General features: G+C 45.7%; 7 protein-coding genes and 3 non-coding genes across 10 annotated transcripts; 5 read left to right on the top strand and 5 right to left on the bottom strand.

The window, feature by feature from the left end:
* Nucleotides 1–856: 856 nt before the first annotated feature.
* PUMCH_002568 (uncharacterized protein) lies at nucleotides 857–2,338 on the top strand (the record flags this gene model as incomplete). The annotated part of the gene is made up of 1 exon (XM_063021571.1): nucleotides 857–2,338. The coding sequence occupies one exon, from the start codon at nucleotides 857–859 to the stop codon at nucleotides 2,336–2,338; it is 1,482 nt and encodes a 493-aa protein (XP_062877641.1).
* A 103-nt stretch (nucleotides 2,339–2,441) lies between these two features.
* PUMCH_002567 (uncharacterized protein) lies at nucleotides 2,442–3,218 on the bottom strand (the record flags this gene model as incomplete). Its single annotated transcript, XM_063021570.1, has 1 exon — nucleotides 2,442–3,218. The coding sequence occupies one exon, from the start codon at nucleotides 3,216–3,218 to the stop codon at nucleotides 2,442–2,444; it is 777 nt and encodes a 258-aa protein (XP_062877640.1).
* A 432-nt stretch (nucleotides 3,219–3,650) lies between these two features.
* On the bottom strand, nucleotides 3,651–3,723 carry PUMCH_002566. The gene has a single exon. It is a non-coding gene; the product is annotated as a tRNA-Ala (tRNA).
* A 10-nt stretch (nucleotides 3,724–3,733) lies between these two features.
* PUMCH_002565 lies at nucleotides 3,734–3,807 on the bottom strand. The gene has a single exon. It is a non-coding gene; the product is annotated as a tRNA-Ile (tRNA).
* An 862-nt stretch (nucleotides 3,808–4,669) lies between these two features.
* PUMCH_002564 (uncharacterized protein) lies at nucleotides 4,670–5,554 on the top strand (the record flags this gene model as incomplete). The annotated part of the gene is made up of 1 exon (XM_063021569.1): nucleotides 4,670–5,554. One exon carries the CDS (start codon nucleotides 4,670–4,672, stop codon nucleotides 5,552–5,554), a length of 885 nt encoding a protein of 294 aa, XP_062877639.1.
* Nucleotides 5,555–5,954: 400 nt separating this feature from the next.
* On the top strand, nucleotides 5,955–6,026 carry PUMCH_002563. Its single transcript has one exon. It is a non-coding gene; the product is annotated as a tRNA-Glu (tRNA).
* A 364-nt stretch (nucleotides 6,027–6,390) lies between these two features.
* PUMCH_002562 (uncharacterized protein) lies at nucleotides 6,391–8,058 on the top strand (the record flags this gene model as incomplete). Its single annotated transcript, XM_063021568.1, has 1 exon — nucleotides 6,391–8,058. The coding sequence occupies one exon, from the start codon at nucleotides 6,391–6,393 to the stop codon at nucleotides 8,056–8,058; it is 1,668 nt and encodes a 555-aa protein (XP_062877638.1).
* Nucleotides 8,059–8,259: 201 nt separating this feature from the next.
* PUMCH_002561 (uncharacterized protein) lies at nucleotides 8,260–9,840 on the bottom strand (the record flags this gene model as incomplete). The annotated part of the gene is made up of 1 exon (XM_063021567.1): nucleotides 8,260–9,840. The coding sequence occupies one exon, from the start codon at nucleotides 9,838–9,840 to the stop codon at nucleotides 8,260–8,262; it is 1,581 nt and encodes a 526-aa protein (XP_062877637.1).
* A 777-nt stretch (nucleotides 9,841–10,617) lies between these two features.
* On the top strand, nucleotides 10,618–12,339 carry PUMCH_002560 (uncharacterized protein; the record flags this gene model as incomplete). The annotated part of the gene is made up of 1 exon (XM_063021566.1): nucleotides 10,618–12,339. One exon carries the CDS (start codon nucleotides 10,618–10,620, stop codon nucleotides 12,337–12,339), a length of 1,722 nt encoding a protein of 573 aa, XP_062877636.1.
* A 1,126-nt stretch (nucleotides 12,340–13,465) lies between these two features.
* Nucleotides 13,466–14,221, bottom strand: PUMCH_002559 (uncharacterized protein; the record flags this gene model as incomplete). Its single annotated transcript, XM_063021565.1, has 1 exon — nucleotides 13,466–14,221. One exon carries the CDS (start codon nucleotides 14,219–14,221, stop codon nucleotides 13,466–13,468), a length of 756 nt encoding a protein of 251 aa, XP_062877635.1.
* Nucleotides 14,222–20,191: the final 5,970 nt, after the last annotated feature.

The following is a 20,191-nucleotide window of genomic DNA, read 5'->3' as shown; positions in this document are numbered from 1 at the left end:
TGAATCGAAACGATGTTGTGTCTATTTGAATTTCAATGCACAAGGAAATAGATGAGTTGAATTAAACTCTTCTGGAATACTAGCGCCATGATGAATGAACTCTTCAAATTGATTCTTCACTTGCTGCTGAACCATACCTCAAAAGGGTGATGCTCAGAGCAATTAGGCACATTTTGATGTTCATCTTTTTCATTTTATTTCATTTTCGATTTTTTTTTAATCGTTATTAATTAGAATTCCAATCAAGTGTCGTGGCTGTTTACCCAATTGAGCTGCTTATCTAAACGCCCAAAACCTTGTCTGATGAACTTTGACAAGACTATAATATCATTGATTTAAAGATTAGCTTCTTTTAACACCAGCTTCTATTGTTCTTCAACGCCCCTTCCCCCTCCGGTCTCATACTATTTTGCTCCTTTTATTTTCTGAAGAACATTTTATGCATAGGTATGTTTTCCATTTTCAATTGTACCCATAGACCACTACTCACAGTAAAGAAATTCTCAACCCCGTAGCTTCGTCTTTTAGTTTCTTTTCACTGATCGATCCCTTTTTCAAATTATCATCGGTTATCTGCTTACATAAGATCTAGAGCCACCTAAAAACACCTCTACTAAACCAGCCAGTATCCTCTATCAAAATCAAACAAAAAATCGGAGATCCCACCAAAAATTCTAAAGAACTAGGCCTATATTTCATACACCTTCAACATTATTTTGATCTGCCGCAGGCTGTTCTATTACTAATACCATTGATCTCGCAGTTATCTTCCTGCAGACACCGAGCACGTCAACTACTTACCGATAATCGAATATATACCCACTGTAACCTCTATCTAACCACCCAATTCAACCAAATGAGCCGATCCTGGACCCCCAAATCGATTCCGCAACTCACCAATGAACAGGAAAGTCTTCTTTTGGAAAGAGTCTGCCAATACTCGCTCGCCAATGGCCTAGTAATGTATCCACCGGGATTCACAATCTCTAATGCTGATATAGCACCAGTGACGCTTTTCCCGACCCCGTTTCCTAAAGATTTATTCGAACATGCTGTGAAAGTACAGAAACTGTTTAACAGTCTCTACGCACAAGTCGTTTCTGGCCAGAGAGAGTGGCTTTTGGAGATCTCCAAGGAATTGGCCAAGTTCGACCGTGACTTCACTGGTCAATTGTATAAAACCTATATTGAATCTGTAGAATTGAGTGGCGGAAAGCCTTTGCAGCCGCTCTCGCTCGGGCTTTTCCGCTCAGATTATATGTACGATGAGATTGAGCATTCGATTAAACAGATCGAGTTCAATACCGTCTCTGTATCTTTTGGAGGGCTTTCCACCAAGGTTGGAAAATTGCATCAGTATTTGAACAGTAACGGCAGCTACAATCCTACCGAAAAGTTCTATGGCGAGGGTATTCCAGTGTCTAACTCTATAAACGAGTTGGCTCTGGGTCTAGCCGCCGCCAACGCAGCATACAATGATAAAGTTAACAAATCACAGAAGCCGCCCGTTGTTCTCTTTATTGTTCAGGACAATGAACGTAATTGCTTTGATCAGAGACACGTGGAGTATGCCTTACTAGACAACCACCTGACCTTGTCATATCGGTGCACATTGGAGGCCGCCAAAGAGTTCACTTTCATTAAAGACGACAAATTGTACATCAAGACCACTTCGGAAGAAGTGGGTGTGATCTACTATCGTTCGGGTTATAGTCCTCTGGACTACGAAACAGACCCAGAGTTGACCTGGAGCAATCGCTTATACTTAGAAACCACATATGCTATCAAGTGTCCTTCGCTACTCACTCAATTGTCAGGCACCAAAAAGGTTCAGCAGGCCTTGACGAGTGCTGAGCTTGTGCAGTCATTCATGCCTGAGCTCAGCTCACAAGCAACGCAGGAGCTTCTAGACACGTTTGTCAAAATCTATCCTTTTGACGACTCTGAGGAGGGAAAAATCGCCAAGAAATTGGCATTTGAGTCCCCTGAAAAGTTTGTCTTGAAACCACAAAGAGAAGGTGGTGGCAATAACATCTACAAGGAAAACATCCCAGCATTTTTGAATAGCATTGACGAGTCTGAATGGGGTGCCTACATCCTCATGGAAATAATAAATCCCCCAACCTATGAGAACAAGATTTTGCGCCTGGGCCAAGTACATCAAGAGCACATCATTCTGGAGCTCGGAATCTTTGGAACGATTTTATTTAACGAGGACACCGGTGAGGTGTTGTCTAACGAAAATGCCGGACATTTACTCAGATCTAAAGTCAGCTCGTCGAATGAGGGAGGAGTTGCTGCTGGGTTCGGCTGCTTGGATAATGTGTACCTTCAATAGACCAAATAGGTAGATAAATAAAAAATAGAAGTTTTAGAGCATTTTTGTTTATCACTCGATTTACAAACATACTAATCATCAGTCTTCATATCATGTGCTGGCTTTAGTCTGCAAGGGTAGTTTTTGCATTCCAGATTCTAGACTTCACCGAATTGATTGGCAATCTGAGATACTCTCTTTTCTTTACCTCGTTGGCTATTATCTCGACATTTGGGTTCTCAGTTTCAGAAAGATCGGGTAGGTCCTGGGCCGTAGGCTCTTTCATTATTGGACCATGCGAGCTTGTCGGTCTGCCAATTTCGCCAAGTTTCTCATGATTATCCACGCTCCAAAGCGCCATCCCTACGTTGCTAGTAAACATAAAGAAAAATGTTAGACCTGGAATCAATTCCAACACCAGTGCCATCAATCCGAACTGAATGTACTCGAGACGGAAATGCCAATAACATTTGTTTTTTTGTTGGTCGTCCCATCTCATGAGCGTAAAATATCTTTCATGGATCCCATACGCTTTTGCTGGCGCTCTCGCTACCAATATAATGAGAGGACCGAGGATGGGTATGAACTGAACTACAAGAAGAGTCAATTCAGCAGCAAAGGTTGGAAGAAATTTAGTCAAAAGTAGGCTCGGCAAATCAAAATTTCTTTTCGATTGCTCCTTCATGATGTTGTGGCAATGCACCACATCGTAGAGACCCTCTCTGCTCAAAATAGCATCAAACATAACGCTCTGAAACCTTGGAAACAATATCAATTTCAGGACAAGCGACACAATTTTCCGAGAAAGATGGAGCGTCGAGAGAAAAGATGCAATGAGCCCAAGCGGGCCTAGAAAGAGAGTCAGCACAATAGCATACGTTGGAAACACAAAGAGAAACATTCCCCAGACAACAGACAACAGTAGCACGGCCAAAGGCACAAATAGAAGTGCAAACACCAGTAGTAGCAGGGGAGTAAAGAGTAAGTATTCTATTCCCTAGGTGTTAATATTTGAGAGGATTTTAATTCGAAACGCCGCCATGATACGAATTACTCAATCGAAGAGTATCGGCCTGAAAAATCACCAAAATCAACTGTTTTACATACTTTAAGAGGATAATTATATGCCGAGTTCCCAAATATAGATGAAACCATTGATTTCTTTTAAGAATAGCTTATAGAGCCTGGGAGTGTATTTGCAGCCACGCATGAGATGCGATTTGTCTACTTCTAGGTTGGCCATAGTGAAATATAAAACGAAGACTCTAGGACCCAAAAAAACAAGAAAAAAATGTCAGAGTCTATCTACAACCATCAAAAGATGAAAAAAGAATGGACGAGTCCGGAGTCGAACCGGAGACCTTTCGCATGCTAAGCGAACGCGCTACCAACTACGCCACACGCCCGTGTGAGGAATGGTCCCTAGCAGGATCGAACTGCTGATCTTGGCGTTATTAGCACCACGCCTTAACCAACTGGGCCAAGGGACCTTTCTTGTTGAAGTGAAATTGAGTTGTTGTCTGACTGTTGACTCATTTTTGGTTTTGCCGATCTTGATAAATATTATGCACCTCTACTCTTTGTTCTTAATGAAAAATAAATTCGTGATTGATCAAGAATAGATATGCTCGTCCACAACAAGAAGGTGCTCTTCAAATCACAGCTTTAATTCCTCGGCGCAGACGGCTGGGGACCAGCGGTAGTGGACTGGTATTCTTTTAAATGTACCGGAAAAAACATCTTTTCGGAATCTCACAAAAAAGTATGATTAAATCTGACACACTTATTGGCATCTACCACAATCGATGATCTATATCTACCATTTATGCCCAGATATAGGTTCAGGTATACTTGCCATGCCAAAGCCACAAGGTAAAAAAAAAAGACAGAAACTTTAATGGTCCACTTCCACAACCTCTTTCAGTTTTGATTCACTTCTCCACTACTTCTCTTTCTATTGCTGGTAATTCGACATTGATTAGTAATTGATCTCACATCCAATTAGCTCAGCTTAGTTTTACGTTGATCATACACACAATGACGAATCCACTCTTTCTTCTGCCGTTGCTTAGTCAAAACGCCCTCATATACTCAGGGATACCATTAGGCTCGTATTTTGTTCTGTCTGCAGGACATTTGTCTGGGATTTCTAATCAATCAAATGGCAATTTCAAATGGAGAATTCAGCGATAGCACATACCAAAATTAGTCAGACAGAAGAATATAAAAAGGGCTGTAAAATCGCTGAAGAAATTAATTATCATCATCCCAATCACCTCTTCTTTCACCTTGAACGAAACAAACTAAATACACATTGAACAAAGAATTCAAATCAAAACCAAAACCAAAACAATGACTAAAAACTCAATTGCTATTTTCGGTGCCAACGGCGCTTTAGGAGCTCCTCTCTTGGCAGCTTTGGAAAGTCCTCTCTTCAAGGACAAGTTCGAAAAGCCGGCTATTCTTATCACCAGAGACGCTTCTGGTAAACAAGATACCGAATTCATTCGGTATGTATCCGGCGACCTTGTTGCCGATCCCGAAAAAGTCGCAGAGATCGTAAAAGGCGTCGATGTAATTGTCTCTTTGTTGACCTTCAGTCCAGAGGTTGCAATTGCCGCAGAAAAGGTTGTTTTCTTAGTGAAACCGAAGGTGTATATTCCCTCACAATTTGGTGGCGATATTTCGAAATTGCAAGATGTCTTTCCGGGGTTCTTGGTCGAGAAGGATCTCCACAGTGAAGGCTTAAGATCAAAGGGTATTAAGGTCGTCGACATCCTCACCAACGTATTTGCCGGCGGACCTTGGATCTACGAAATCAATGCTCATTTTGGCATCGATACCGAGTCCAAGTCCGTCACTTATATTGGGTCGCCCGATGCGAAGGTTTCCTTCACTCACTTGGATGATGTCGGCCGCGTTATCGCTGCTGTGGCGGTAAGAGATCCATCTGAGCTTCCAGATAAATTATTGGTCCAGTCTGGAGTAGTTACTCCTGCTGAGGTAGCCAAACTGTGGGAGACCAGACATGATACTAAGCTTGCCGTGAAGACTCCAATTCCCGCAGAAGTTGCATTAGAGGACGCCAAGAAAGATTGGGCCGAGAATGGCTTCCAGTTTGAAAAGTTTTTCCACTACTCACAGGTTCTCATCGGAAATGGGTATGTTTATTTGGAGACAGACGACAATGAGTTCATCAACCCAGGCCAATCATTGTGGAAATGGAAATCATTTTAGTGGTGTTCTGTCTTAGGTTTTATACTCAAATTAATTTTTAAACTCAATCTTATCTTACAATGTGGTCGAATACTTCGATCTTTTAATACTACGTTTGGGCCATCATAGAAGCACGAAGCATAGTTCTGATTACAATCCTATTCGCAGCTTAATAGCTTGCAACTCCAGTAACTTTGTCTGGCTTGATGTTGAGCACCTTGCATTTGATTTTTCTTCTGGCTTGTAGTTTGACTAGTCGATGATGGGATCATGTGACCGCTCTAACAGTCTCCTGGCTAGCCTTTGAATGATATAGTTTCAACAATAATATCGCCCGCTCTTCTTCAGACTCTGGAGCTACGAAGATCAAAAATAATAAAATAAGGTTATAGACTTCATTGCAATTTTAAAGTCAAGAAAATCCGATATGGTGTAATGGCTAGCACAGTTCGCTCTCACCGAGCAGATCGGGGTTCGATTCCCCGTATCGGAGTTGATTTTTTGGTTGTATCCCTTATACTTTTCGATTCATTTTCTGTATCCCAGTCCTGGTCTCTGCATGTCAGTTCATGGCAAGCGTCTCTTTCTACAGATCCACTTCACTCTGATGATGTACAACAAAATATAGAACGAAAAACAACGCACGCACAAATAAAATCGCATGCTCAAAACCTTTTTTTTTTTTTTCTTTTCAATTTCGTCCCTGATTCAAAAAAAACCTCTCCCTCCCTCTAAATGAATCTGCCCTCATACCCCAGAGACTATGAATCACTGCTGTAGCGGAATCTCCCAGACCTACATATACCATATTTCATCACACAACTTTTCGACATCCACTTCTCCCTAAAAACACAACCATGTCTGCAGAAGAGGCCCAGAAAATCGACGAGCTTTCCCTCCAGGAAAACGCCGCCCCCGCCGAAGTCATCTTGGGTGAGGACGGCCAACCATTGTCCAAGAAGGCATTGAAGAAATTGGAGAAAGAGAAAGAAAAGGCCCGCAAAAAGGCCGAGAGAGAGGCCCAGTTGGCCAAGGAAAAGGCCGACAAGGAGGCCCAGGCCGCCAATGATCCCGCCAAGGAAAACTACGGCAAATTGCCCTTGATCAACTCCGGTTCGAAGACTGGTCAGACTCGTGTCCAGATCAACACCTTGTCTGCTGCCAACGACGGCCAGGAGGTCATTTTCAGAGCCCGTTTGCACAACTCCAGACAGCAGGGAGCCACCATGGCTTTCGTCACTTTGAGACAGCGTCTGAGCTTGATTCAGGGTCTCATCAAGGCCAACGGCGAGTCTGTGTCGAAGCAGATGGTCAAGTGGGCCGGTTCCATCAACTTGGAGTCTATAGTTGTAGTTCACGGTGTTGTTCGTAGCGTCGAGGAGCCTATCAAGTCCGCTACTGTCCAGGACGTTGAGGTGCACATCAGTAAGATCTACACCATTGTGGAGACTCCAGAGCAATTGCCAATGTTGATTGAGGACGCCGCTCGTTCCGATGCTGACGCAGAGGCCGCTGGCTTGCCTGTGGTCAACTTGGACACTCGTTTGGATGCCCGTGTGATCGACTTGCGTACCCCTACCAACCAGGCCATCTTCCGTATCCAGCACGGTATCCAGGCCTTGTTCCGTGAGTTCTTGTCCGAGAGAGGCTTCACTGAGATCCACACCCCTAAGATTCTTGGTGCTGCCTCCGAGGGTGGTTCCAACGTGTTCGAGATCAGCTACTTCAAGCGCCTGGCTTTCTTGGCTCAGTCTCCTCAATTCTACAAGCAACAATTGATTGCTGCCGACTTCGAGAAGGTCTACGAAATTGCCCCTGTGTTCCGTGCTGAGAACTCCAACACCCACCGTCACATGACCGAGTTCGTCGGTTTGGACTTGGAGATGGCTTTCGAGGAGCACTACGACGAGGTCCTTGCCTACTTGCAAGACTTGTTCATTTTCATTTTCACAGAGCTTAAAGCTAGATATGGTGCGGATATTGCCACTGTTCGTAAGCAATTCCCAGTGGAGGAGTTCAAGTTGCCTGCTGATGGCAAGATGGTCAAGTTGCACTTCAAGGAGGGTATTGCCATGTTGAGAGAGGCCGGTAAAGACGTCGATGACTTCGAGGACTTGTCTACTGAGAACGAAAAGCTCTTGGGTAAGTTGGTCCGCGAGAAATACGACACCGACTTCTACATCTTGGACAAGTTCCCATTGGCCGTCAGACCATTCTACACCATGCCTTGTCCAGAGGACCCACGTTACAGTAACTCCTACGATTTCTTCATGAGAGGTGAGGAGATCTTGTCTGGTGCCCAACGTATCCATGACCCAGAGTTGTTGAAGGAACGTATGGCCGTCCATGGCGTTGACCCATCCACGGAGGGTGTCTGTGACTACATCGATGCTTTCACCTACGGATGTGCTCCACATGCTGGTGGTGGTATTGGTTTGGAGCGTGTGTTGATGTTCTTCTTGGACTTGAAGAACATTCGTCGTGCTTCCCTCTTCCCAAGAGACCCAAGAAGATTGAGACCTTAGATGACCAGAGCGTATATAGAAATTAATTGAGTTGTATCTTCGCGTATCCCCCCACTGGCCATTGTATGAGTGAGTGGGAAGAATGTATTGTTTATTAGAATTCCTTTGAAATATATTGGTGGTATATATGTAATTTACATCTCCGTCTTCCATGTACAAGATCTAAAACATCAGACTCATTATGCTCTGTAATTGCCCTCCTTAATGGTTTCTGTCCGCAGTTCTAGGCTTAGCCCTGAGAATATTGTCAACTCTCAACAAGACTTCTGCAGCCTCGGCGGCGGAGGAAACGACAGCTCTTTTCAATTTGAAAGACTCCACGATTCCGAGGTCTCTCATGTCGGCAACTTTGCCGTTTGTGAGGTCCAAACCAGAAGTGGTCATACCGTTGTAGATAGCAGAACGCAACTTGGCGACCAAGTCGGAAGAGTCAAAACCAGCGTTGTCGGCCAAAATGGTTGGCAAAGCACGCAAAGCACGGCCGAAAGCCTCGATAGCCAAGGACTTCTTACCGGTTTCATTTGCAGCAGCTTGATCCACAGCCTTGGACATCACCATCTCCGAGCATCCACCACCCAAGACAGTTCTAGTCTCTCTGGTAGTTTGGGACAAAACAGACAAAGCATCATGCAACGAACGTTCAGCCTCGTCCAAACCTTGTTCTGTGGCACCACGCAAGACAATGGTACAGGCTTCACCAGCAGAAACACCAGAGAATTTAAGGAAAACATCCTCTCCAATGAGAATCTCTTCGATCAGAGCACAAGTTCCGATACGGACATGTTCTGGGTTGTCGAAGGTAGACACGACCTCAGCACCGGTCACAAGAGCCAATCTTTCCACACCGTCAAAGTCAGCATGTTCGATGGAGTTGATTTTGGCATCGGTGAACAATTGTTCTGGGTAGTCGTAGATGAGTTGTCTATTGATGAAAACATTGATGCCGAATTTCTTGATTTTCTCGATTTTGGCCTTCATCTTCTCCTTCTCGGCACGTTCCAAATCAGCAAGCTTCGAGGTCAGGTCGACCTTGAACTTGGCGCCGAAGATCTTCACCTTGTCGGTATCCAACGAGGTGTTAGCCACCAAGATACGGGCATCGGTAATTTTCTTTGGCTGGTTTATTCCAAAACGCTTCTCTAAAAGGAAACCCTCCTCCAAGTAGGAGTCGGACATTCTCCCTCCCACCTTTTTAATGATCTGGATGTGGTCCAAGTTGGTGCTGCCCTTTAAACGCAAAACGGCAGAGACAGCCAACTCCGAAAACTGGACCTTGTCCTGAGACAAGATCTTGGACGAAAGGGTGGTCTGCGCGATGTCGATCAAGTCTGCACGGAACTTCTCCTTGTTACTAGCATTGTCTACAGCTACGTTCTCCAACGCCTTGACGGCAGCCGTGCGAGCGATGCGGAAACCCTCGATGATGGTCTGCGGATGGATTTTCTTCTCCACCAACTTTTCGGCCTCCCGCAAAAGCTCAGCGGCCAAAACGGTCACGGAGGTGGTTCCATCTCCAACCTCATCATCCTGAACCTTGGCAATGTTGACCAAAACCTTGGCGGCGGGATTGTCGAGAGGGATCGATTTGAGAATTGTGGCACCGTCGTTGGTCACAAGCGACCGGTTGGGATCGCTGGCAGACTGCAACAACTTGTCCATACCTTTTGGACCTAGGGTGGACTTGACCAAGTCTCCGACGGCAATGGCGCCCACGAAAGCAGACAACCGGGCATTTTCGGCACGCTCTTCACGTGCCTGGTCTGAGAAGATGTTGACAGACATGGTAGCACGGGTTGTGGGAGGTGGTGGGGGATAGTGTGGATCGGTTGGAGTATAGAGGTATCTGTGGTGGGAGGTACGGATTAATTTCGGAGACGAGTGGGAGGTGGATGAAGATGAGCTAGATTTTAGGATTTACGAATTTTTGTCTTTGGGGTTTTTGACATTGAAAGGTTTTGATATCAGCTCTGGATATTTGTCTCTTTATTAGTGTGTTTATTAGTCTGCCTGTTTGCTTGTTTGTTCGGTGTCTGAAGGTGATACTCAGGATGGGCTGAAGTAGTGGTAGAAGCATAGGTTTCTAAGGGAGATGAAACAGAATTTCTCAAAACTATATTATTTAAATAGGAAATTTTTCGTTTATTGAATTTTGGGACTCTTCTCTTGAAATGATGTATGTTTCTACAGTACATGGCTCTATGTCTCTCTAATAACGGGTCCAAATTCTTCCACTGTTCTCACCAACATAGGCCATTGCAACTTTTTAAAAAGTAAAAAAATAAATAAAAAGAATATCTCATTTTTTCATTCCTGAGTCCCGTTTGCATTGTACGCCTCTCACCTTAAATGATGTTCAGCGCTGGTCTACTTCCATCTCACGCGTATACCCCATCAAACTACGCAATTCTACAATATAAACACCAAACGAAATAAATAAAATGAGACCGATTTTTCCAATAAATCGATAAAATCAAATTTGGCTTTCCGCCAACCACCTTCTTTCCATTTCGATCAGATTCTACTCTTTTATTACTTTCCTGCAGACAACGCGCTACTTCAATGACCTGTTTCCACCATTACAAATCCCAACTCTACACACCTCCATCATCAGAGTCTAGCGATCTTCTTTGCCGCAATCACTCTCGTAGATCTTATATAGAAGCGCCTCTTATTCCAATTCTGCCTTTTTCTTCCTCCAAATCGGCAAACTCAAGTAATTCAAGGATTACATTCTCCACTTTCCACCAACACACATTCATCCAAAACACAATGTCGTACGACCCTAAAGGCACCGTCGCCAAAGTTTTCGAGCCCCTTCTTGCAAACGAGCTCGCGTCCACTTACGGAATCTCCGACGATGCCCAGGACACCGCCGAGTACATCAACGACAGAATCGGCCAAGGTAAGTCTGCCGCAGAGATCTGTCTGGACGTCAAGGACGTGATCAACATCCCGATCGACGAGGCTTTCATGGGCCGTGTGTTCGCTGAAATCACCCGTTTGCAGCAGCTCGAGGCTTCGGGACAGCCACTCACTCCTCAGCAACAACAACAACAACAGCAGCAGCAGCCACAGCACCAAGAGCAGGCTCCTCAAGAAGTTGCACAACCTCAAATGACTCAGAGTCTGTTCCCTGCTGCTGCCCCCGTTGCTCCTGCTACATCCGCTGCACCTGCCCCTGCCATTAATCCATTCTTCCCCAATGGCGCCCCTGCTCCCACATTCAGCACTCCAGTTGGCGGAGGGTCTCAGCAAAACCAGAAACCAAAGGTGTTCCCTTCTGGCCCTGCAATGAAGGGCAACACCCAGAAAAAGGGCCATGTGGACTTCCACAAAGTCGGCTCTGAGCCCAGAAAGACTGGCATCCAGAAAGGAAAGCCAACCCGTGGCGGCGTGGGTAAGGACTATGACTCCAAAACAAACCAAAGAGCCACTCAGAGAAAGGGTATCAACGCTGCCAACTTGCAACGTACCTTGAACGCCGGCTCTGATGCCACCGTCAACATGCAAACGTTTACCCAACGTCCGCCAAAGGGCCGTTGTCAGGAATTCCCACACTGCTCAAACATTGCTTGTGAATTCTCACATCCTACTAGAAACTGCTTCAAGTATCCAGAATGTCCCAACCCACCAGGAACCTGTGACTATTTGCACCCATCTGAGGATCAGAAGTTGATCCAGGAATTGGCAAAGACTAAGACCGCTTTCAGAGACCGTAGAGCCCAAGCTGCTGTCACAGTCGACCTGTGTAAGTTTGGTGTTCTTTGCTCCAAAGAATTGTGTCCTTTCGGTCACCCAACTCCAGCCAACAAGCATGCCAAGGTCATGGTTCCAAAATGGTGTTCCCAACCAAGAGACTGCAGTGATCCCGAATGTCAATTCGCTCACTCTTCTCCCAACTACCAGGCAGAGCCTGTTCGTTCGACTCCAGCACCTCGTCCAGGTGCCAAAGGTGGTCGTCTGGCTAGAGTTGCAACCACCTTGGAGCAATGTAAATTCGGCAAAGGATGCACCAATTCATCCTGCCCAAAGAGACACGCTACCTCGATGGTTGCATGCCATGGTGGTTATACCTGCACACGTATGGATTGTACTTTCGCTCATCCGATCTTGGAGCCTTGCCGGTTTGGAGACGAATGCAAGAGCAAAACCTGTTTCTACATCCATCCTGATGCTCGTGAACATCGTCTCTTCTTTAGAGGTGACGGTCTGGAAAACACTTCCAATAGAACGTTTGCCGTTCCTGAGGACCAGGTAATGGAGCAGGCAGTTCAACAATGATTTTAATTTGAAACAAAAAAAAAAAATAAAAAAAAAAATACAAGAATAATAAAAAAAAACTTAAAATTACAAACATACTCTCGAGCTGCAGAGATTGGGTGTTGATGTTTATTCATCAGGCCCTTCTCCCTTGAACATTGCATTATAGTTAATGGCTGGCCCATTTTCTAAGACTTTTAGATCATAGACGACAATTTTACGATTTACGAACGGTTACAAAACTCTCTGCTTGTAGGCGGCATCGTGTTGCCATCTCTAAATAGTTTTGAAAAAGTTTCGGTACACAGTAGTCTAAGAAAATATTGCATCATACTATAAGAATCTGTTTTGTCAAGAAAGAGGGAATAGGCCATTAGCTAAGATGCCCGTTATGTTTAAGATATGTCACACTTGAATGAGAATAGTCAGGAGTAAGAAGTGTGGTGATCTCTGATGGAGAGAACCTTTAGATAATTTAGATACACCCATAAAATATATAGATAATTAACGTTTCATCGGTAGTTTTGTTTGAATCTCGAATATTGTTTGGCTTGTGTCTTTTCGCATTGTCTGAACATTTGCTCCTAAAATTGAAAAATTACAAAACAGAAGTCACATTGAACAATATAACTACAGAAAAGAAAACGGATAAATGATTGAGACAAAAACGGGAGAATCAAGTGAAGCTCGAAATGAAATATGGTGAATGTCTCAATTTCGAAGTTGTAATTAGGAAATCCCGCCATAAATCATATCACTTGGACTCGACTACATGGGTGGATTGGTTATTGATATAAATTGGATCTAGGCAACAAAGAGCCATTGAAAAGAAGCAAAAATAATTTTTGTCCTCAAATTTCTTTTTCTACATATTGCATAATCATCGCTTCGAGCCATCTGGCTGGATAAAGAATCGAGCCCACAGCCACGATAGAGACAAAAAAATAAGCATAAGAAAAATCAAATGAAATACAAAATACCAAACAAAAGCAGCATGTAAGACTTTCTCAAAAAAGCGAAGACAAGTCTCAATTCACTCAACAGTTCAGATTTCGATATGAGCTTGAAGCTGAGAAACTCCGACAAACAGCCTACAATTAATTTGAGTGAGAAGTTATGTATTACAGAAAATTAATTAACATAAAACTTAGTATCTTCTCTTACCACCCTTAGCAATGTCAGCGTAGGTGTCCAAAGGAGAAGCAGCCAAAGCTTGAACGGCCCACAAGTTAGGGGTCAAGAAACCGTAAGTGTTACCGATGGCAATGAAAGCAGCCTTCAAGGTGTTCTCGGTGGTTCTGGTAGAACCGGAAGAAGAAGTGTAAACATCCTCAACACCAGCCAATTGCATCAACTTCTTGACGACTGGGGAAGCAATGATACCCTTACCTCTTGGGGCTGGGATCAATCTGACGGAGACGGAACCACACTTACCAGTGACCTTGGTTGGCAAGGAGTGAGGAGCACCCAAGTTGGAACCCCAGTAACCTCTTCTGATTGGGATGATGGACAACTTGGCGATGATGATAGCAGCCTTGATAGCGGAAGCAACCTCCTTGGCGGTCTTGATACCCAAACCAACGTGACCGTTGGAGTCACCAATGATGACAACAGCCTTCATTCTGGTTCTTTGACCGGCTCTGGTTTGCTTCTGGACAGATCTGATCTTCATGACCTCGTCCTTCAACTCTGGGAGCAATTGGTCGATGATTTGGTACTCCTTGACTGGCAAAGCGTGCAAGTAGATCTCCTCGATGGTGGTGATCTTACCGGCTTGCACCAATCTACCGAGCTTGGTGACTGGGGTCCAACCCTTCTCCTCGTCTCTTCTACCTCTTCTTGGGCCTCTACCGCCCTTCTTGCCGAAGGCTCTCTTTGGTGCTTCAGTTGGTGCAGCGGACATGATGATTTATCGGAATGTTACGTGGAAAGCCGGGGTGGTGGTTTTCGATCGATAAAGGATGGAGGTGGTAGGGAGAGGATGGAGAATTTTTCGATGGGGTGCGCGCATCGGTGGTGCGAGGGCTGAAGCCCTAGTGTCAATGTGCAGGGGGTAATATCCTATGAGGCCTATATTGTGAGATAGGCAATGAGACACAATAAATTGTGAAAAATGTAAATTTCAATATCGTTGATTTATCAATAGCGTGGCATTATTGTTCTTTCATTTTTTAATTTTCTGCTTTTCGGTTCATGGTGGAGGTGGTTAATCCCCTCTAACTATAGTACCTGAGGTGCTTCCACCCTAACCTAAACGGTCAATGTAGCCAATTATCGTCGGCCGACACACGGTAGCAATTGTACCCCTTTATCCCCAAGTTCCCCGTCCACCTGTCAAATCTCGGGCCGATTTAAGGTATTGGCCATGGCAACGCCCCAGCGACGATTATGCAAAGGCAATGATTTAAGGATTGTTGCATTCACCACAAAAGCCACCACCAGAATTCATCCGTGCTTCGAATCCACAGTCGCTGGTGTCTCACGACCTTTGGTGCCTGTGGTCAGCGACAATTAGATGTAGGTAGCTCCTTAAGGTGCATATTTCGGCGGAGTTTCTGTTCCTCATCAGGGCAACTGTATTGGATGTTGATTCAGTATTCCGTGTAACGGTTATGGTGCATTTTCCCAATTGGTCCGATGGTGCCCCAGTCTAGATCATTTGGTGAATTGTCTCCTGAGTCGAGAACAATTGTGCATGATCTTGCGTCGATGGTATGCACCATTAATAATTCAAGCTATTTGCAGGTTAAAAATATTTTAGGTTTTGTGTCATTTCCTCAAATGGCTTGGTATATTCTCTTGTTCATGTCAACAGTACGAGCCCTGGCCGATGCATGGCATTTGCCCGAAATTGCTTCATTAGCCGCCGCGCGTTCAATAATTCCAAAATGTGGAACAATTTTCTCCACTGCATGTCAAGCTATTTACGTTTTGGAAGAAAATCCGCGTTTCTGTTTCGGTTCGACGATTGGTTGCGGGAGTTGGCGGATTCCGCCGTTTGATTTGCCAGCGTCCCCATGTGCAACTCAAAAAGAGTTCCCGTCAGACCTCTGCAAGTTCCAAAAAGAATGAAAGACGCCGAAAATGATCAGTAATAGGCAATATCTGAAAAAGCCAAGTGAATCGCTGTTGCAATGGCAACCAGACATGCAGGCTTCTTTGATTTCAAATACTTTCGAATATGATTCCGCACCCCAGACATGTTGACCCATGAAGATCAGAATTTGTTTGATTCGATATAAAAGCATTGAATCCATGAAACGAAAAAGATAGAACCACCAATCCCCGACTCGCCTGGTCAAGCCGTTTGTGTGGAATGTGCTCTTCAACAATGACTTCAAAAAGCGTATGAGAGCACAAACAAGACAGAAAAGCACACCTAATCCCTTTGGATGTGATACAGAAGTATTGATTCTAACATCCAGAAAGTGTATCTGAACGTTTGGTTGTGTTCATTCCTGATTTTAGGTTTCGTGAAGCTTTGAGTCTTTGAAACGGATAGCGCCATGAATATATCCAAAAGATTTTGAGACAGGGCGCCTTCAAAACCATACCTAAACCAATAGGAACTATAATTTCCGAAGAAAATGAAGTATTTGTCCTCAGTGCAGAAGGGTATGTCTGACATAGTGGCCTTCCACCCACAATCACTCGAAGAAGCCTGAGACACAAATCCACCAAAAAACATTCCATGGATTCATACAAGGGCCACACTACATCATCCAAGTCAGATCAGACCAGGGACTTGAGTGTCTCTCACAAAGATCGGTTCAACGGAGCCCGCCAAACAGTCGATGGACACCTGAGCTGCCAGAAAACGACGGCATCACACAATCCAAAGACATCTAGCAGAAGAGAAGTTCCACCGCAGAAAAGTAAAAAAAAAATCAATAAAGCTACGGTTCAATCTACCACTTATCTGATCCTATCTATCACACCACCTTGGTGTAAGGGCCCGATCAGCCAGAAAGACGTCTTTCCTGCAGTACAGCAAACCTCCCCCCCGGGATTTGATAGCAAACACTGTACCAAGCAACTTTTCAGTAACTACCACACTATTTTCCACCAAACACCCCCATTTCTTTAGAACAACCGGACCAATTCCCATTGTCGTTCGTCTCTAAACCACACCCGCACATAAATATATTCCCCTGCAATTGCACTGCACCCATAGCCCCAATCTTATCTATTCGTAAATCAAACCATGTCTTACGCCGAAGCCGCCGCCTCTGCCCCAGGCCCTGCTGCCCCAACCAAGCTCCCCAAGCCAGCCGAGCTCGAGGTGACCACCGACCCATCCGGCTCAATTGAGACCGTTGATGCAGAGACATTCGAGAAGGAGAGAAAAGAGGCCGAGAAGGAGGCCAAGGCTGCTGTTGAGAAGACCAGCAAGGAGGTCAAGGACGTAGCCGAGAAGACCGGAAAGGTCAAGAAGGCTGCCGGCGTTGTTCGCGACGAGGCCGAGGACCTCAAGAAGGAAGCCAAGAAGGAGTGGAAGGACTTCAAGGAGAGCTCGTCTGTGGAGCAGGTTGTGGACCACGTCAAGCAGCAGCTTGCCAATGTGAGCGCCTATGTGAGCCAGACTTTCAGCAGCGAGAACGTCGCAGCTGTGTCGACTGAGTTGCAGAACCCTGTAGTGTTGGGTCAGCTTGCGGTGCTCGGTGCCGGTGCCGCCGCTGGTTGGTACATCAACAGTGAGAGCCACCGCATTCGTTCCGACAACAAGTACGTTGTGGCCATCCACGCGGGAGTGATCACCGCCGCCGTTTTGGCCGACATGTACGTCTTCCAAGCCTTGTACCCTAAGTACAAGAAGTAAGGGGAGACGGCGGTCGCAAATATATAGTCAATACAGTCATCCATTGGAAAGGCGGTAGGGTCTGGTTTGAGATGTGAAAGCGCATTGACTGCGAGAAGAACCGTGTTGTCGGTTCTAGTGGCATGGCTGCGTTCTCGTTTAGACACTCTTGCACAGGTTTCGAGGATATGATTTCCTCGATCCCGAAAGGGCATGGCTACGCTCTCGTTTAATTAATTCAGCATTGGTTTTGAGTAAATGACTCTCTTGGTTTCGGAAGGGGCCAATTAGGCAGCTTTAGGCGAGATCATAACCCACCCAGACAGAGAGCACTGATGCATGGGAGAAAGCGGCGATTGGTTTTGGAATCGGGTAAGGTAAGTTAATTTCTCGGAAACGGAGACTATTGCTTCAGAGTTTACCGAGTTTATGATTCCGGCGGTACGAGGACATTGGGAACCAGACCACCAGGCCAGATTTACCAAACGTCTCGAAACCAGAAAAACCAATAAACCCTGATGTTGAGGCAGTTTCCACTGAACTCGTTTCCGCCAGTAAATAACGACGCTAAATATTAATTGCTTAAGAACAAGCGCTAATTAACAAGTGGTCAAAAACAAGTGCCGAGCATCAAGCGCTAAGTATCCAATACATAGTCAAGTACCAAAATTCCATACAAATCAAAATCAAATCAAGACCAGGATCAAATACAAAGATCAAAATCAAATACTAAATCCATCTTTAAAACATAAACCAATACTAAATACATACCCCCAGTGAACGCATACATTGCAGGCACCACACACGTCACCAAATGATCCACATCTGGCAAAATCTTCGGACGTCGCCGCCTACTTAGCCTCGTATTCACTAAACTCAGTCTGCAGCATTATCTCGAAGAATCATTCCCACAGCCACGACCACCAAAGTGAGCTGATTTTTAGCCGCACCCATGGCCACCGTTGGCATGGAAGATCCAGTGCCCTTGGCGAAATCGCTCGAAACGAAAGGGAACATGCAAATAAACACAACGGTGAAATTTGCAACGCCGTCGTCCATGCCGCCTCAGATCCAAGTTCGGTCTCTGAGATAGCATATTTCCACATTGGTGCTTGGTATCTCTCTGTAGGCGCATGTCGTCTATTCTCAGGGCCAGTTAAACTTTTCAATTCTGCATGGATCCCAATGGCGACAGGTTCTGCGTCATTGGAGCTGCACTATGCCAGTGCCTGAGTAACACGCATGGCATATCAAGGGCTTGTTTCTTTTCGTTTTCGGAACTATTAATTGGAGGGGCACTGAGACGGAGCCTGGCTCCGAGTGGGTTTGGCAGATTGAGGGAGGGTCATTTACACGGATGTATTAGGAATGGGGAGTGGGGATGGAGGCATGACGGGCATGATTCTTTTGTTCCTTTTACGTTCTCATTCATCCTTTTACAATCTATTTTCTGGGTTTTTCTTTTTCTTCTCTGTGTTATTGCTTTTGGCCTGTGGACCGTAGTGGCACTGATCATCAACGGCTGTCGTGGGGTTTGATGTTTGGAGCCCGAATCGTGCTTCTAGCTGTGCAGCGCGTATGTCGTTTTCGGAAAAGCCTGTAACGAAGCTGACGGTAGCGAGGGGTGAAGGATAGGAGAGGCCAGAGGTCACCGAACGGATGGAGCGTCGGCAAAATTAAGGTGTGTCTTGAAATTGTCGGCGGCTGTTCAAGTCGGTCCCCTTCTCTTTCTCTTTTTCTTTCTTTTTTCGTTCCACCTTTTGTGGCTTCATTCGACAGATGCTTTCTAGACGAATAGGACACCGCTCCATCAGAAGCCCCAGCATGAGCGCCGAGCATATCCAAAACCTAATTAATCTGCCTAGCAAACTTCACCACAACATAGGCTATAGTTTCCCACGATAGTTTTACCAGTTCCGGGCCCGCAACCTGGGCTCCACTGGCTCTATCCGCCTGGCCCAATTCGTTGAATGTGGACCAACACGCGAGTGCCCCTGTATCCCCAGAGGCGAGGCATGGCACTGAATTGGCCCAGTTGTGTTTCCAGCAGACGCTTCGTAGCCAGTGCTCCTACAGCGATGCAAGATATCCGTACAATGGACCGTTCCAAACCAGAGGCTATCAATGGGTACTCTCGCACAGAGTGTGTGTTGTCCCACAGACTTAGGTGCGTGTGCAGCAGAAGTAGGCGTCACTGCATGTGCACCGTCGCCTTTGTCTGTATTGCGGCACTTCCCACATTGTTTTCCGATACAGGGGCAACACTATTTGACCATTAACTATCAGTGGCTGTTTGTTCCAGACGCATTCCGATGCGGCCCCAGATCCGGCCAGCCGAAGAATGAAAGAGGGTTAGTTCGCCGCTAGCGGCTGGAATGATCAGGCCGGCTTGCACCGCCAGATCTATGCAAAAACCACCCACCCACTGGAATGTCCCTGTTTAGCCGCTGCGCCGCCAAAGCCGCTTTTTCCAGACCATCATACCACTCCTTCCCGGCGGGGAGAACAAGAAAACCACTCATGCAAGAGTTGAAGCACAATGCGGGCCGTGCGGCGCCTATGCAGCTGCCTGTTTGTGCACAAGAGCCTCTCATGCATGACGCACACCCGCGAAACCATCTGCCACCGACCCTACACTAACGCACCCAACGGGCCACGAACCGGACGTCAATATAGTTCTTTTGGCCGCGACATAAATACTCTTGATTTCCTCCACCAGGCGTGACAACATCTTGGCCTCCGTTCTCTGCTATCTGCTCCATACATCGTTTCCACATATTCGTCTCCGTAACTGTTTTTGCCGCGGCCTTTTATTTTCTCAACTCCCTCGCCAGATAGCACCGCCTGCTTATCCTTATTTACCCTGGGCTGCTACTTAGTCTACTTACTTAGTCTTGGAAGACGAACGAATTCCAGGTACCGTCTTTGGGAATTCTTCCGACCGGATATATCGTCGTCCACGCCTCTGACTGCTTCCGCGCCACGGTCCTCTCGTCGTCTGATCCACTTTCCGCCGTTCCGTCGCTGTTCTGGTTCTGTTCAGTGTTGGCACCAAATCAAGGGGTTATCTCGGCC

This window comes from Australozyma saopauloensis, chromosome 3, assembly GCF_035610405.1.
Source record: "Australozyma saopauloensis chromosome 3, complete sequence".
NCBI classification, from domain to species: domain Eukaryota; kingdom Fungi; phylum Ascomycota; class Pichiomycetes; order Serinales; family Metschnikowiaceae; genus Australozyma; species Australozyma saopauloensis.
Note: the sequence above shows the minus strand (reverse complement) of the source record. Positions and strands in the feature narration are given on the sequence as shown.